Source organism: Prosopis cineraria, unplaced genomic scaffold (genome assembly GCF_029017545.1).
Source record: "Prosopis cineraria cultivar Desert tree isolate PC_DT_omini unplaced genomic scaffold, ASM2901754v1 PC1, whole genome shotgun sequence".
Lineage (NCBI taxonomy): Eukaryota > Viridiplantae > Streptophyta > Magnoliopsida > Fabales > Fabaceae > Prosopis > Prosopis cineraria.
The window spans coordinates 11,798,929-11,816,309 of NW_026555332.1; the positions used below are offsets into that span (position 1 = coordinate 11,798,929).

At 31.8% G+C, this 17,381-nt stretch overlaps 1 protein-coding gene across 1 annotated transcript; it reads right to left on the reverse strand.

Moving 5' to 3' along the window:
- Nucleotides 1-6,942: 6,942 nt before the first annotated feature.
- Nucleotides 6,943-17,152, reverse strand: LOC129313679 (protein PIGMENT DEFECTIVE 338, chloroplastic). Its single transcript, XM_054956986.1, has 8 exons — nt 16,144-17,152; nt 15,643-15,717; nt 15,494-15,565; nt 14,586-14,666; nt 14,373-14,470; nt 9,018-9,143; nt 8,106-8,154; nt 6,943-7,724 (listed from the first exon to the last, which is right to left on the reverse strand). Exons 1-8 carry the CDS (start codon nt 17,065-17,067, stop codon nt 7,563-7,565), a joined length of 1,587 nt encoding a protein of 528 aa, XP_054812961.1. The 5' UTR covers nt 17,068-17,152; the 3' UTR covers nt 6,943-7,562.
- Between the last annotated feature and the right edge of the window lie 229 nt (nt 17,153-17,381).

The window sequence follows — 17,381 nt, forward strand, 5'->3', positions numbered from 1 at the left end:
TTTCTATTTTTATTTATAATTCTATTTCTATCAAAATAGTGCATAATTACAAATGGCGCATAAAGGCTTTGGTTTCTTCACCTGGGAAGCTCAAATGCATAAAAGAAAAAGGGAAAATAGTTTTATATTTACATTATATAATTGGAATATGATATTATAATGATATGTTGATATTTATTATGCTTTTATAATCATTATTTAATATTCAATAAGATTTATTTAAAAATTCTAAAATGACAGAACAAAAAGCATATCAAATATGCAAGAAGAACGAACGCTATATCAAGAATCTATTAGTTTAGTTTGCATGATTTTATTTCAAGTAATGTGAAGGTGAGGTTTGGTCAAAGTTGTTTACTGATAATGATTGAAATGAGATTTCTTGTAGAATGAATTTGTTTACAGTAAAGATATTGTTTCTCTTCAAATTTTTTTGTGAATGATGGACCATTGTTTGCAACTTCAATATTTTTTCTAAGGCTTACTGAATTCAATAGTAAATTAGAAAACTATATTAGTAAATCACTTAAAAAAAATTGCTTGGGAACATGTACTCCATCTTATTTTATAAGCCCTAATTTTGAGCAGTATAACATCCTTAGGGTTTTTTTTTTTTTTTTTCACAATTCTAGGGAAAGAATAGAAGATATTTCCAAATATGCCTCAAACAATTATTATCATAATAAAAGACATTTGGCACTGTGCAAACCATTACATATTTAATGCAAACAAGAATTGGGTTTTGTAAAATAACAATAATTTCTCATAATGTGATAAATCAATATTCAAATTTTCATAAGAAACTTGACCCAAAAAATTTTTTCATTAGGAGAAGTGTTTAAATTTAGTGTCCAATAATAACTCAAACATGAATTTCTAACAGAAGGACACCTGAGCATAATAAAAAATTAAGAAAAAAAATAAAAAAAGGCAAGAAAATCCAGACATTAATCAACTTCAACTTCTTTCTTAGTATAAGCAAATTTCAAAACTAGATCAGATCTTATAATTACTATATTAAAAAAAACAAATCTTATAATTAGGGACTGAGAAAGTAAGAACTAAGAAGTGTATGATTTATGAACTACTTTAATTGCCAATCCACCAATTGCAAATTCACATTGAATGTCAATTGTATGCATATTAAATCTTCATATCGCCTATGATATATATATATAGATATAAGTATTCATTTGGTCTGATTTATAAGATAGAGATTATATTTATTTTGATCCTATTTATATAACATCTCAATAATTATTGTATTTAACTCTATCATTTTACCCATATTAAATGTTGAAAATGGTATTAGAAGCTTGAGTATTTTATTTTTTTAGGTATGTATATTTAATAGAAGTAAAGTTAAAAATTTATTTAGTTTTTAGACATAGTTAATAAGATTTAAAATTTTTTTTTGTTTTAATAAAAATGTTAACTTATAAATATGACCAGAAGGAGTATTGAGTATAACACAATGCCTATATATTGATATGACAATTATTATTAATTTTTTAAAAGGATACATATCCATGTATTGAGAAAATATTCATAAAATACATCTTAAACATCACTAAAATTTAGAGAGAAAAAACAAAAATCTAATATGAACACACTTATACCTTTTATTACAATTAACAAAAAAAATTCTAATCATCAACTTTCACTACTTATATTAGCTGTCCTAATCTGACCTATTGCTTAAAAAAATAGTTTTTTTTTTTTTCAGTTTCACACAAGTATCTTTTTATTAGAGTTAGTTTTGTTTAAGGTATTGTCATGCATTTATATATGCATCTCTCCTGATAAAAATTTAAATTTTAATTCATCATATGTTGTTAGTTTAAAAAATAAAAGATAGTTTTTATATCTAATTCATCAACAAATAAAGTCGCCACTTCTAAAACTCCAACACTGTCAAGACTTGAGAAGATATCACATGCATCCCTGCAATGTCTTACCTCTCGCGTATCTCCTTAGCTGCATTTTTCCCTTTTCCTAATCAAAAGTCACAAATTGATATGGATATAAACTTATTTCTTTTATTGATGAGTAAATATTGCTACATATATAAAAATTAAGAAAAGCTACTCATTTGATCCTTATAATTCTAACCTAATTGTAACTCAAATTATCAACTTTGACTCATTATAACTCAGTTTTTGAAATTTTGACTTGATTATAAATGAGTCCTTAAATTTTGCCTCTTACAATTTAGTCCCTGAAGTTTTAACTTCTTAAATATTAATCCATATATTTTAAAAAATAAAATTATAAAGATTAAAAATATTTTAAAGTTTTAATATTTATAATATTTATAAAGATTAAAAGGGTTTAATAATTTAAAATACTAGTAATAAATATTAAAATATTTTGAATCTTCATAATTTTATTTTTTAAAATATAGGGATCAATATTTAAGATGTTAAAATTTCAAGGACTAAATTACAAGAAATAAAGTTCAAGAACTGATTTACAATCAAATCAAAACTTTATAGATTGAGTTATAATGAGTCAAAGTTCAAGGACTGAGTTACAACTAAATCAAAACTATAAGAAATAAATGATTAATTTTTCCTAAAAACTCATATAATATAAGGCTAAAGTATATATTTAGTTCTTTAACTTTACACAATATTTTATTTTAGTCCCTTAATTTTATAAAATATCTTTTTAGTCCTTTAACTCTAACATTATTAGTTTTATCCTAACAAATTTTTATATTATACTTTTAAATATTGATAAAGCATTCTCATATGTTAACATATTAAGTTTAATTTTTTTTTCAAAATAACAATAATTGACACAAAAAATAATCATTTAAAACTAACAATATTAGGGTTAAAGAACTAAAAAGATACTTTATAAAATTAAACAACTAAATTAAAATTTTATATAAAGTTAGATAGCTAAAAATATACTTTAGCTTATAATATAATATTTATTTATAAGTAGATGTATCATATACTAGAATTTATTTTAATTTTTAAGAAAAATCGGTTACAAGAATTACCCTTGACTTTGAAGCATTGGAGATGTATTGAAGATTATTTTTTTTTATTTTTTAAGAAAATATTTTTGATACTTTTCCAGCATGTAAGGAAAAAGGACCCAGGCATGTCATATATCGAACAAGTTGAAGTATCAATGCTTCACAAGTTGAAGTAACATCTTAAGGATTGTTCATCAATATAGAAAATGAAAAGTTGATGGAACAATCTACAGCATATGGCGAGGACCTTGACAAACTTTAGAATTTGGTCCGTCAAATTTTCATTGACAATGAAAGCTCACAACAATTCCTTTGATACCGAAGGAGCTGGAACAGAGACTTCAACTTCTTTGCCAGATGCCTCCATCATCATCTTCTTGATGTTCTTTATGATGTATCCTCTTCTTTTTAAAGCCAACACTGATATAATCTCATGTTTAGGCTCTCTTGTCCTGATCATGCTTGAGGAAACAAGTTTTTGTGGAGCACAATTGTTCTTTTTAAGATTTGTCCTTTGTATATAAAAAGGATCTCACATTGTGAACCTGAAATTAGATAAATTAATTGAACCTCTTTTGGACAATTATAATTATTAATAATGGCTTGGTTCAAAATAACTTTAGAATTTATAAAGGTATCTCGAGTCAATGCTATTCGTTGATGGGTATTTATTATTAGGAGCATTCAATATGAGAATTGTGTTTTTCAGTTATGAATGGATCCCTAAAACCTTCCCACATTCTGAATTTGAAGTTACTTACATTGAATCTCTTTTGCACATTCGAACACATTAATCAGTTGTATTGCAAAACACATTACTCTTTTCATCTTAAATTATAATATACTTTTAAAATAAAATTTTACATATCAATAAATTTTATTAAATATATTTAACAATCTTAATTTTTTAAAATAAAAATATAAAATTTCAAGTTCCAAAGCTACCCTTCATTATAGATTGAAAAGAGAGAGGGACAGAAATTAAATAGAAAGAGAGAAATAATAATATTAAAATAAGTCTATTTAATAAAACTTTAATATTCTCAAAATATAAGACATTTTAATATATCAAATCTCTTTAAAAAATATCTTATAATTTGAAACGAGTGAGTAAAATTTATGAAAGGATTCTTGGTCAATGTTAAACATTTATGCGTATTTATTAGGAGCATTTAATAAATTTGATTTTCCATTTTATGCAACTACGAACTAATTCTTTTTTTAAAAAAAAACCATTGAGATGTTAAATAAATTAACATTAATTTTATGTGATCCGGCATTGTGCATGTAATTTAATGATGAATTCCTTTTCTTTTTACCATTTTTAGATTAAAGAATTATAATGTATTGAAGAATTATATTTTCTTTTTCAAATTATGTTATTTTTTTTCGGTTAAAAACTAAATAACTCTCTCATCAACAAGCTCCTTCGACGGATGTTTCGAGACATGGTGGGAATAAATCCCTCTTGTTCTATTTCTTGTTAATAAATTTCTTTTGGCTATGCCCCTTTTTCATTAAAAAAAAAACTAAATAACTAAATTAACTATTATTTTTATATTAACAACTTTATATTTGTTATTAACAACTTCAGTTCTGGTTTTAACAACTATGTTTTTTATAATTTTATAGAAGGTCATAAGCGTGATTTCATAAAAATAATGTCAGATGAGTTTTTTAAAAGTAAAAACTTTAGAATAATTACCCAATTTCATGATATTCTATTATTATTTGTATATCTAAATATGTGTCCCATACTTCAATAATACCTTGCCAAATCCCTGAAGCATCTCTCTTTTTCACCATTGAAGGAAAGAGACCTTCGCTGAAAGCATAATTGGCCTTCATTGTATGAAAAGGGAGTAACATTAAAGTTTAAAACGACTATATCAATCACAACACATATCAAAATCTTAACTTCTCATCCAAGTTGCACGGATACCGATATAAATATTGAATAAGATGCATATCCAATATGTCGAAACTTTAATTTTTAAAATTATAAGATACTACACGTTTCTTATACATGTATATATATTTATAAAAATATTAAAAACATAATTTTAATTTAAAAAATATTTAAATTATCATACATATATTGTTTTTTTATAATAATATCAAGTAAAATATAATCATTAATTATAGTTTTATTTTATTTATACCTACTTGCCTACCACCTAGTCCTTACTAATAAGTATAGTATAAATATCTTTTCCTTCTCGACCATCATAAGATTACACTTCAATGTTTTTATAATTAAGACAAATATAATATTTATTCTTTTATTACATCCAAAACTTATTTTTTTTAAAAAAATCTTATCTTTGACTTTACAAGCGAATCAAAAAAATAATATTAGTAATAAAAAGTTTAATATTGCAAGTTTTAATAAATTTAATTTTTTAAAAAAAATTTATTTTTCAAATATCGATTAACAATTTAAAAGTATCAGATCTGTATCAAAAATTAAACTTTTTTAAAATTAAAAAAAATATTATTTTGATACTTTATGAATACAAATTGAAGAAGCATTGGTAAATATCAATATTAGATATGATATTGATATGAATACATGAAGTAATTTAAAGTATCAGTGCTTCATAACTTCTCATCATCCACCTTTTCACATTACAGTGATAATTGATTAAAGACGCACAAATTACATACTATGTCAAGAGCATTCCTATTTAGAGAATGAGCCCAACAATTATCCTCTCTATGTATAAAATTTAGGGAGAAAGTTCCTTCCCTATATATAAAATTTAATTGGTTTCAAGAAAAGTTCTGTAAAATAAATTCACGAAAATAAAAATAATTGAATCACAAATAATTTAATATTAATTAATTAAAATACCAAATCATTGTTCATGTTAATGAAACAATAATACCCAAAAATTAGCATCATCATGCATTATTATCTCCATCACTATCATCTTTAATATCAATAATATTTGATTGTTTCATTTTGGGTTAGCTTTTTAGTGAAAAAATTATCAAGATTTTCTTCTTTTTTTTTTTTGTTTAGGCTAGGGTTTTCTTTTTCTTTTTTAAAATTTTTACTCTTTTTCATCGTTGGATTCTCCCCCTCCTCATTTATTAAATATTAATATTTCCTATATAAGTATAATATTATATATATATATATATATATAAAGGCTTAAATGGGCCGGTTCAAACCCTAGGGGACCAAGCCATTTAAACATTTGCATACCCAAACCTCAAGCCCGGCCTGTTTTCCCCGGCTGCAAGTCGTTCTGATCATGTATAGTCCAAATAACTTGATTTCTTCGGACCAGTTGTGACAGCGTATAGAAATGCTGCAGCATGTACAAATCAAATTTAACCTTTTGCAAGATTGAAATCTATGATCCTATCCAACGAAAAAGCTTTCCTACATCTAAAGCTCCAGATATCCCAATAAGTATAATCAACAAGTAAAATCCTAAGGAATTGGCTTGGTTAAAAACTCTACCCACCTCATGTTTGAGATCCAGATTACCCAGTTATCTTCTTATTGCCACATATCTCACTAACTTGCCTTGGGATTATTTAATTCTCTGTTTAGCTAGTGAGTAGGAGAGAGATGGCATGACCAAGTTTAACCCACCTTAGATATCTCACTGGGAATGTTAAATCACCAAATGTTGTACTTTAACCTTTGCTTGTTTATTGTCTTCTTTCTCCTAGTTTCAATTTCTCGAATATTGTTAGACGTAATAGGGAATATTTCTCCCAAAGGTGTTTTGCTCTATTCATACAGACTTGAATCTGAAATCTCATGTTTAAGCAATCATAACCCCTTCCTCTAAAACCAACATCTGCTAGTTCCAATTCAACCTTTTAACAAGAAGCGTAAACAAAAATGTAGCAGTTAATGTCCAAGAACTGTTTCCAGTAATAGAAATTTTGGAAACAACTATTGAGCAAATTAGAGAACTGATACCACCATGTGATTTGATCTGACTCACTTCCATTATCATTTTTCACATCTTCCTTTATTCCATATTCAGGCAAAGGCATGTAAACTAAAACTCAAGGGTATAGAATTACACAATCCAGATCAATAAACTAGGGTTTCATCCTACAAAAACAAGATGTAACTCATGATAACAGGATTACAATTTTAGGGTAAAGTCCGATGTCTAATCATAATTTACATCAAGATTTACAGAGTCTAGCCAGAAACAAAGCAGCCGATACCGGGGGGTGAAAGGAAAGCCAAACCAGAAACACTCATCCTTTCACCACATGTTAAGGAATAAGGAGGCTTGAGCTCTCTATGTGAATGTGATGATGCATGGCAAAGTAACTTTGATCCATTAGGAGAACAATGGCCTCATCAAAAGCTTTTCCATAAGAGTGTGTTCCTCATGTCAAGTCCTCTCTTCTCAGATTCCATTGGAAGATAGTTTTGAGCTTGAAGATGTGTTTGGATTGAGATGAGTGATGTAAGGATAAGATAAAGGGTAAGGAGTAGAAGAGAAAGAAAATGTCTAAATTAAAATCTCCCTCCCATTTCCTTTTTCTCCATTATCTTTAATCCAAACATGCCCTAAGGATCAACCTGGTGTAATCATTCCTTTTCAAATTGAAACCAGTGCCAGTTTGCATAAAGTGTTTCATTTTCAAAAGGCAGGGAACTTGTTGGTGGAGGATCTGACCGTTGACGAGTCACAGAAGGAGGCAGCTTTTCCTTGTACTTCTTTGCCATCATTTTAGCTTCTTCAAACACTCTCTGGAATAAGAGAAATGAGCATCTCAAGCCCAATTCAAGATTGAAGAGACTATTCCAACCATATCAATGAAAGAAATAAAATGATTAAAAAAAAAACCCTTATTTTGGTCATCAGAGGTGTGCTTGTCAACATGACAAATTGATGTTTTTCACTTTAGTGCCCAGAAAGTATAATTTCACTCAAATTTCACCCTTTCTGTAGAGGTGCTAAATGGATATTATGCAGTTTTTTGAGGATCTAAGTTCTCTGAGCTTGGAATAAAACCATACCCAGGCACTACAGCAATACAAAAAATAAACGGAGTATTGTTGAATTGATGAGAACATCATCTTTTGACCAAAAAGAAAGTTTTTTTTTTCCCTAAGATAAATTAAAATTACCTCTTTGTTTGATAGAAATAGGCCAGGTTCACTTTCAAGGTCTGCAATGCTTCACGCCACAAAGAGATTTACAATATAAGCAACTTATAGCAGTAAAGTACAATATGATAGAAGCCCTATATAGTAAGATCCAATAATAAAAATCAATTAAACATGTAGCATGATGAGCATTCCACACGATGTTGTGCGCTCTCTAGTAGAATCTAACGGCATTCAGTGTATATCATGATGAATTTTCAAGAATGGCGATTCTCCAACCACAAAAATACTCTAATAGTGTGTTTGGATTAGGGGAGATTTGGATTTGATTCAAATTCAAATCCATTTCTTAATATATTTCATTTGTAATTTCAAATTCCCTGTACATCTTAGTCACTTGAAATTCTAGTCACTTCAAACCTCTCGTTTCCTTTGTATTTCTACTATTGATGCCTCTATGACTCTCATATCTTTTCTTATTTCTTGTTCCCATCTTCTATTGACTGAAAAATAGAGGTAAACTCATCATTTTCAATTTTTTGTTTTCATTTCAAATCCCAATTCATCTCTTTTCTTCATTTAAAATTTTTTAAACTATCCATTCAAATTATTCTAAAAACATGAATTATAAATGAGATTTGAAATGTGAAATTTGAAATCTAAAATTCAAATCTAAATCTACCAATCCAAACACTACCTAAGAGGAAATATGTTACTTTATTCTTGCACTATGTTATCATTTGTATCACCTTTCCCATTATGATGTTTGTTGCTTAGAGTTATCCTGCATGGAATAGAAGTACAGTTGGAGGGGAGGAGCAAGAGTATTAATTAGCATGGAAGACTGATTCAGTTTTACCAACTGGCTCTATGGTTAACAGTGACTCAATACTTTGAACAATTGTAGTAGGAATTCAGAGTGTAATTCATTACCTTAAAGAAATTTTATCAGGAAACAATGATTTCACCACCAAAACTTTAACCTTCTCATCTACAGAAAGTATGTCACTGACGGCAGTAACTTCAGCTCGAGTGATATTTGAAACATGCAGCAACCCGCTGAAAGGCACACAAAAGGTTCTTCATAAATGCCAAGAGGATATATTTCAGTAGATTTGATCTCAATGTAAAATCTTCGGGTGATGAAGAAGGACAAGGTACAGCAGAGTCACAACAATATTGCAACAAAGATGCCATGCCAGATCATACAATTATTTTCACTAGATTGACCAGTGAAGAGGATGTGGTGTATGAGGAAAACAGTTGACACAGGGAAATGAGAAATTCTTGTGGTAACATATATCCATGCACCTTATAGAATATCATCACTTCAATAATTTACTAGGAGTGCAAAAGTTGCATGCAGCGTGAATGAAACCTATTACTAAATAGTAGCCCCCAATAAAGTGTATTGTTAGAACAATGTAGATGTTGAGGAAATCTTTGCACCTAAATGTATTCATAAATCTTCAACTGTTTGGCACACAGAATAGAAATGAATAGAATGTAAAATGAAATGAAAAAAGTAATTTTTAATGAAAGGAAATGACCTTTGGGTCCCTACCCTAAAAAAGCAATAATAAGAAATAAAAACTTCTAATTAATAATCACAAGGGTCTAATAAGCCATGGAATACAACAACAACAACAACAACAAGCCTTTATCCCACTAGGTGGGGTCGGCTACATGGATTGCAAGACGCCATTGTGCTCTATCATTTATTAAGCTTTTAGAAATATTATTAATTAAGAGATCACGTTCAACAACTTCCAAGAGTGTTCTCTTAGGCCTTCCTCTACCTCTCTTAATCGGACTCAAAGTTATATGTTCCACTCTTCTCACTGGTGCCTCCCTTGGTCTTCTTTGTACATGCCCAAACCATCTCAACCGATTTTCTACCATTTTTTCCTCAATAGGTGCCACCCTCACTTTTTCGCGTATGTGCTCATTTCGAATTTTATCTTTACGTGTATGTCCGCACATCCATCGTAACATTCTCATCTCTGCTACTCCAACTTTATGCTCTTGCTGTCCCGTTAGAGCCCAGCATTCACTACTATATAACATTGCCGGTCTGATAGCAGTACGATAAAACTTTCCTTTAAGTTTATTAGGCACCTTACGGTCACAAATAACTCCTTTAGCTTTTCTCCAATTAAACCACCCAGCTTGAATTCTATGTGAAATATCTCCACTGATTTCGCCATCATTTTGAATAATGGCTCCCAAATATCTAAACTTTTCCACTTGAGGTATAATTTGATCTCCCAATTTCACTTCCAAATTATTTTCGAATAGTCCTTTACCAAATTTACAATATAAATATTCCGTCTTACTTCTACTCAGACGAAAACCTTTCGACTCCAATGTCCTCCTCCATAACTCAAGTTTGCAATTAACCTCTTCTCTTGTCTCTGCTATAAGAACTATATCATCCGCGAAGAGCATACATTTCGGGATTTCCTCTTGAATATGTTCCGTCAAAACATTTAAAATCAAGTTAAACAAATAAGGACTCAGAGATGATCCCTGATGTAGTCCAATCTTTATAGGAAAATCCTTTGTTTGACCACTAGGCGTTCTTATACTAGTTTTTACCCCCTCATACATATCTTGTATGGCTTTAATATAAGCAATCCGTACTCCCTTTTTTTCCAACGCTTTCCAAAGCACTTCTCTTGGTATACGGTCATAAGCTTTTTCCAAATCAATAAAAACCATGTGTAGATCTTTATCTTTACAACGATACTTTTCCATTAATCCCCTTAGTAGATAAATCGCCTCTGTAGTTGATCTACCTGGCATAAAACCAAATTGATTCTCAGAAATACTTGTCTCCAATCTCAACCTGTGCTCAATTACTTTCTCCCACAATTTCATTGTGTGGCTCATGAGTTTAATCCCTCTATAGTTAGTACAATTCTGAATATCTCCTTTATTTTTATAAATAGGAATTAATGTACTTCTCCTCCACTCATCAGGCATTTTCTTGGACCGTAAAATCACATTAAATAACTTAGTTAACCATCTCACCCCTTCTTCACCTAAACATTTCCACGCTTCGATAGATATACAATCAGGTCCGTTGGCTCTACCATTTGCCATTTTCTTAAGAGCTTCCTTTACCTCCTTATCACGTATTTTTCGATAGAATGACAAATTTTGTTCTCCTTCACCAGTTACTAAATCCTCCAAGTTACTAGATGAATCCTCTCCATCATTGAAAAGTTTAGAAAAATAAGTCTCCCATCTATTTTTAATTTCATCATCTGTAACTAAAATTCTTCCCTCTTCATCCTTAATACACCTTACCTGTTCTAGATCTCTTGATTTTCTTTCCCTACTCTTGGCAATCTTATAAATATTTTGCTCTCCTTCCTTCGTCTCAAGGTTCTTATAAAATTCTTCAAAAGCTTTAGAACGAGCTTCACCCACAGCTCTCTTAGTTTCCTTCTTAGCCATACGGTACCTCTCCCAATTTTCCTCATTGTTACACAAATGTATGGCTTTAAAACAGTTCTTCTTATACTTGATTTTGTCCTGTACACTATTATTCCACCACCAAGACTCCTTATCTCTCGGACCAGAACCTTTCGATTCTCCCAAAACTACTTTTGCAACCTCCCGTATCTTTTTAGCCATATCCTCCCATATAATGTTAGCACTTCCCTGAGAATCCCAAATTCCTTTATCCAAAAGATTTCGCTTGAAAATATCTTGCTTCTCACCTTTTAATTGCCACCATCTAATCCTTGGTGTTACTACTTGTCGACGTTTTTGGATTTTACTCATAATACACACATCAAGGACTAGGACCCTATGTTGTGTCGTTACAGCATCTCCGGGTATCACCTTACAATTTTTACAAAGTTTTCTATCTGTGTTCCTAACCAAAAGAAAATCAATCTGCGACCTTGAGGCTCCACTTTTGTAAGTGATGAGATGCTCATCTCTCTTCTTGAAACAAGTGTTGGCAATCTTAAAATCATACGCCAATGAGAAATCAAGAAGAGTTTGTCCTTCATTGTTTAGCTCTCCAAAACCAAAACCACCATGCACCCTCGCATACTGACCAGCTTCCCTCCCGACATGCCCATTAAAGTCTCCTCCAATAAAAATCTTTTCACTCTGTGGTATGTGTCGAATCAACCCCTCTAGATCCTCCCAAAATAATTCCTTAAGACTGGCTTCTGTCCCGACTTGCGGCGCATAAGCGCTAATAATATTAACAGTCTCACGTCCAATTATCATTTTTAAAGAAATAATTCTATCTCCAATTCTGCTAACTGCTACAACGTTCTTCTTCCACTCCTTATCTATAATGATGCCTACTCCATTGCGTGCACTTACTTTTCCTGTATACCAAAGTTTGAAACCTTGAATATCCTTAGCTTCTTCTCCACGCCATTTTGTTTCTTGCAAGCAAATGATATTGATTTTCCTTTGAATCATAACCCCTACAACCTCTACAGATTTACAATTTAATGTCCCAACATTCCAAGTACCAAATCTAATTTTGCTCTTATGGACTAACTTCTTTAGCCGCGTGCGTCCAGAATGACGCGGTAGCCCTTGCTCATTTAACACTACATCCGGGCGCCGATGCAGCGGCTCTAACTCACTTATCACTGTACTCGAGCCATGCAGCGCGTTACTTACGGGCAACGACCTAGCATTAACATTATAACGTCTATTGTCCATGTTCATGATAGATTCAACAAATTTTTACATTGGCTGTTGATGGCCTAACACAACCCTCCTCCTTTACCCGGGCTTGGGACCGGCTATAAACATAGGCGGAGTTTAATAAGCCATGGAATACGATGTAGAGAAAAACAGTTGACCAGAAAGATAATGAGAACTTCAAATAACAAAAATCTAAGCATCTTAATGAATTTTATCACCTCAATAAATTATTAAGAGAATACAATTGTATGCAGCGTGATTGGAAACCAGTGAATAAAGTGTAGTCACTGCTATATCTGGATTAAAAGCAAGAAATTATTTTCTCACCAAAACAACGCATATGGCTGAGGAAATGCTTACACCTACAGCTTGTATTCATAAATTATAAGGAAAAAAGTAATCTCAAGGAAGAAATACATTAGTTTCAGAGTTCCAAGTATTTTTTAAATATATATTCAAATGCAACGCAGAACTGACAGCCACTAGTAACAAAGAATGACTATAGATTCTATACAGCGAAAAATACATAACTAAAACTTCAATTTTGCCAGTCAGCTCTAATCGTTTTTCTTCTTTTTTGGTTTTGCAACATGCTTTTTCATCAGATTGCCTGCTCAGCTTGCATTTACAAAACTGTTGAATTTATGGTTAGTTCAAATTTTTCAAGAAAGATGCATTAATTGGGTTCTCAATGAAGCAAAATCTAGTCCGCAGCAGTAAGGGATATTAATCAGGAGATGCTTGTACATGTAGATCTTAGAAGAGCAAATACTATCAAGTGAAACCTCCGCAGACCAGAGTAAGAAGAATCCTTTGACAATAAAAGCAGCAATACTATCTATCTAAGGAAGCTTGGCATTAGGTTCTTGAATATGAACCTCCAAGGTTCACAATCCCAGCAGGATGTATTATGGGAGGGAAATGCCTTTCCAGTTTCCCCAGAGTTTTACATCAGATGTATACCTTAAATGCCCACAAACCAATAATTCAGTTATGGAAAATTCTCTTAATAGTCACTTTTCACATAAGTTCTCATCTAAGGACAATCCTAGAAATTGTGGTTTCTAAATCATTGATCAGAAGCATCTTGGATTTCTCTGTGATGTTTTTGCGTAGTTAGTCAGTGTCTTGTAGCCCTAGAGAGTGTCAACCACAAACATTGGTTGTGAGTGAACTTAAATCACAATGGTAATCTTTCACCCCAAAAAACAAATCACAGTGACAATCCATCAAATGATTGTAATGCAGTGATCAGTCAACTCATAGTTGAGCATTGTGCGATCCAGTCATATATAAAGACAAATCACAAGCGGGTATAAGCTAGAAAAATGCATGAACATTATTATGGCAGCATCACTAGTTTTCATCTGTTCTATCATTATATCTTTGATAACTACACCTGATAAGTTTAAATTTCTTTCACAAGTGGGAAAACCAAGGGAAGTTGGTAATATTCAACCATACTCTGAGATGGAATTTTCCCTCTCATACAAGGGTTGCACCCTCTTGATTCTCATTCAATATAGTTATAACATTCCAAGCAGATCAAAAGGGAAAAAAGGGCATGCTAAATTTATTTTCCATATCTGGGCTACTACTCACCTCCTGTTAGTTTCTCCTATTCTTACTTGGGCTCCATATGGAAATATCTTCTTCACAGTCCCATCTAGAAGTGTTCCCTCCCGAAGATATAGCTTTTCCTGATATACCATGTGACATGAGTTTGGCAAGAATTAAATGAAGAAATAAAGATTAAAATACAGATACTACAAAAATGAAAGAATAAAATTTTTAAGAAAGTAAATAAATACAGACCCAAGCTTCCCGTTCATTGAGTATCAAGTTGTTTGTAGCTTCATCAACACGACTTATTTGTACAGACATTTGGTGTCCCACCTGTATCATTAATAGTTTTAACTCGGTAACAACTATGAAGGCAAGATATGGAGGATTATTTTCTACAATATATCTTCATTGAGGTTCAGGAGTCCCTCAAGTGATGCACTTTCTAAACAGCAGAACTAAGAATATACACAGCAGCCAGGCAGTTTGCACAAATGGCAGGTTTCAGGATTAATGGAAAAATAAAGGGTGTACATCATTGGAAATTTCAATTCTTAAAATAAAAAAGAGATTCATGCTATTTAAAAACCCTAACAATCTTGTTAATTGCTCAAGACTATTATTGGGGGCTGTAGTAGCTGTACCAAAGCTTTAATATTCAAACAAACTGAAATACAACACTTTACATATAACATTTAGACCAAAAAATACTCCCTCCGTTTAAATTATAAGACACTTTTTTTGAATTCTCATGTTAAAAAATATAAGATAATTTTGGCATTTCAAGGTGTAATTAATAAGATTTTTCTAATTAAGACACTCTATTAAATAGGGGTAAACATGAGAAAAATATGCAATTTTAAAAACCATTAACTAACTTATTGGGATGTAAATTAGCTAAAGTGACTTATAATTTTAATGAGTAATGCTATCCGAGAATTCTTAAATCTTCCCTTTTCTCCACTCTCTCTGTCTTCCATCTCTCTCTCCTTTCTTTCATCAATCAATCGTTTTAACGTCATCATTAACATAGAAGTATACTTACTGGATAAGAACATAATAGTCAGAGACTCAGAGCACCAATAGTAGCTAGTTTACTAGGTAACCACAAATAGAAAATATGCTTTTTTCCTGAAGAAGGCACCAGAGCTTTGACTCACATAATCTTTCAACTCAGAAATGCTATTCACTCTCTTCATGAGCTCTGCTTTGGGAAGGAAAGCTCGCAAACCCTGCACAACAAATTCAAAGAGATAAATGTTTGCTCAAGTCTTATGTAAGTATTAAGAATCAGGTCAATGATACAGACCTCAATCCTTGTTAGTAGGCCCCCAGTATTCCACTCTGTAATTCTAACCTCAATAGGTTCATTGAGCTGTTTTATCTGCCCAAGAAATTCAAAATAGAATATATTTAAATCTCATGATCAGTACGGTCATGGATACCATTTTCTTATTACCAGATTACATATATTCCCATGGTGAATGTATTTTCAGTATACATACAGGATGCAAAATTGTCAACTATACTCGGACAGAATATAACCTCTTCCATAAAAGTAGCGATTAGAACTAAAGCTTCAAATTCAAATTATATATGAAAGTTGCCAAATTAACTAAATTAAATGTAAGAAACTATAATGCAATTATGAATTAAAAAAAAAGTCATAAATTTCGTAGTAGGTCTTATAACACTTCTCAAATTATACTAAACGCTATATCTCTTTGTGTTGTATTTATTTGTACCATGTAATATTTGTGTCAAGCCTCTTTAATAGGGAGGGAAAGTGAAGAATGAAAGGAGAAGGAACCTGCATCACTCTATGCCAAGCCATCCTGCGAAAGAGCCGTCTTGTAGAAAGCAATGGCCGACCACTAAGCGTCCTACCAAGAACCTCAGCAAACAAAATGGTTCCAACCTCAACGACAGGTCTTCCTGGCGGAGGTATCCCACTTATAACATCATCGTCCTTCACAAGCCCCATCTTCCCAGGAACCATGAATTTCTCAGAATCCTTATTTAAATCACATAACAAGTATTCAATTTCTTTACCGTACAAAGGAAGCACCTCCTTTGTCAACATCGTACCTAGAAAGTTAGCCCCCACATTAACATCGAGCTTATTTTCATTACCTGAAACAACAACACCTACTACAAAATCCCCTGGTTTGGGTTCATAATATTCAACATTAATCTTCTTAGTTTCTTCATTTACGCCTCCTACACGAATCTTCTCCTCGGAAACTTCTGATACCCCTCCTTCCTCTTTTGCTTCCTCCACAGAATCACTTCCCTTGAAGAACTTCATAAATGGCGCCAAAGCCTCCTCCTCATCTTTAGCTGACTTCCCTGATTCCATATCCACTTCTGAAGGCGACCCATTCTTATCAGGAAGCGGGGAAGGCTTGTTAAGCAACCCAAGCTTTTCGGGTTCTTGAATTATATCACCAACAGACTCTTGTGACAGCTGGGTACTTGAAAAGCCATCGGATTCTCCATTTTTTGAGCAAAAGGCGACGCCGGGTGTGCTCCAAAATGCAAGCTTTCGGGAAATTAGAGAGCTGAAAGTATTGGAAAGTCCAGTAGTGGCGAAAGACGAGAACTTTTGGGGTTTTAGTAAGGGTTTAAGATATGCTTTCTTGAGCAATACGTTGCTTGAAACGCCGATTGCCTTCGGAGGTACAGCACAGTCGGGAAAGTAGCAAGAATTGCAGGGACGAAGGATTACTAGCATTTTCTTATCCAGCAGCCCCAAAGCATGAGAGCCCAGAATTTCTTTTCAATGGGAAGAGAAATTATTTTTTTAGTTCAAAGGCTGAACGGGGGATCGTGCAGTGCAGGGTATTTTGCTTTCGGGGGTTTTTTTTTTTTTTAATCCCATCTTTCCTATTTTTGTTTTTTGTTGTGCTGTCTACGTTTTTTTTTTAATCACTTTTCACATGTAAAATGTGTTGAAAAACTAAATTAATTATTAAACTCATCAAAACACTAATTCAAGAATTAATCGTGAAAATTTTAGTTGAATCATAATTAAATCATTCATAAACA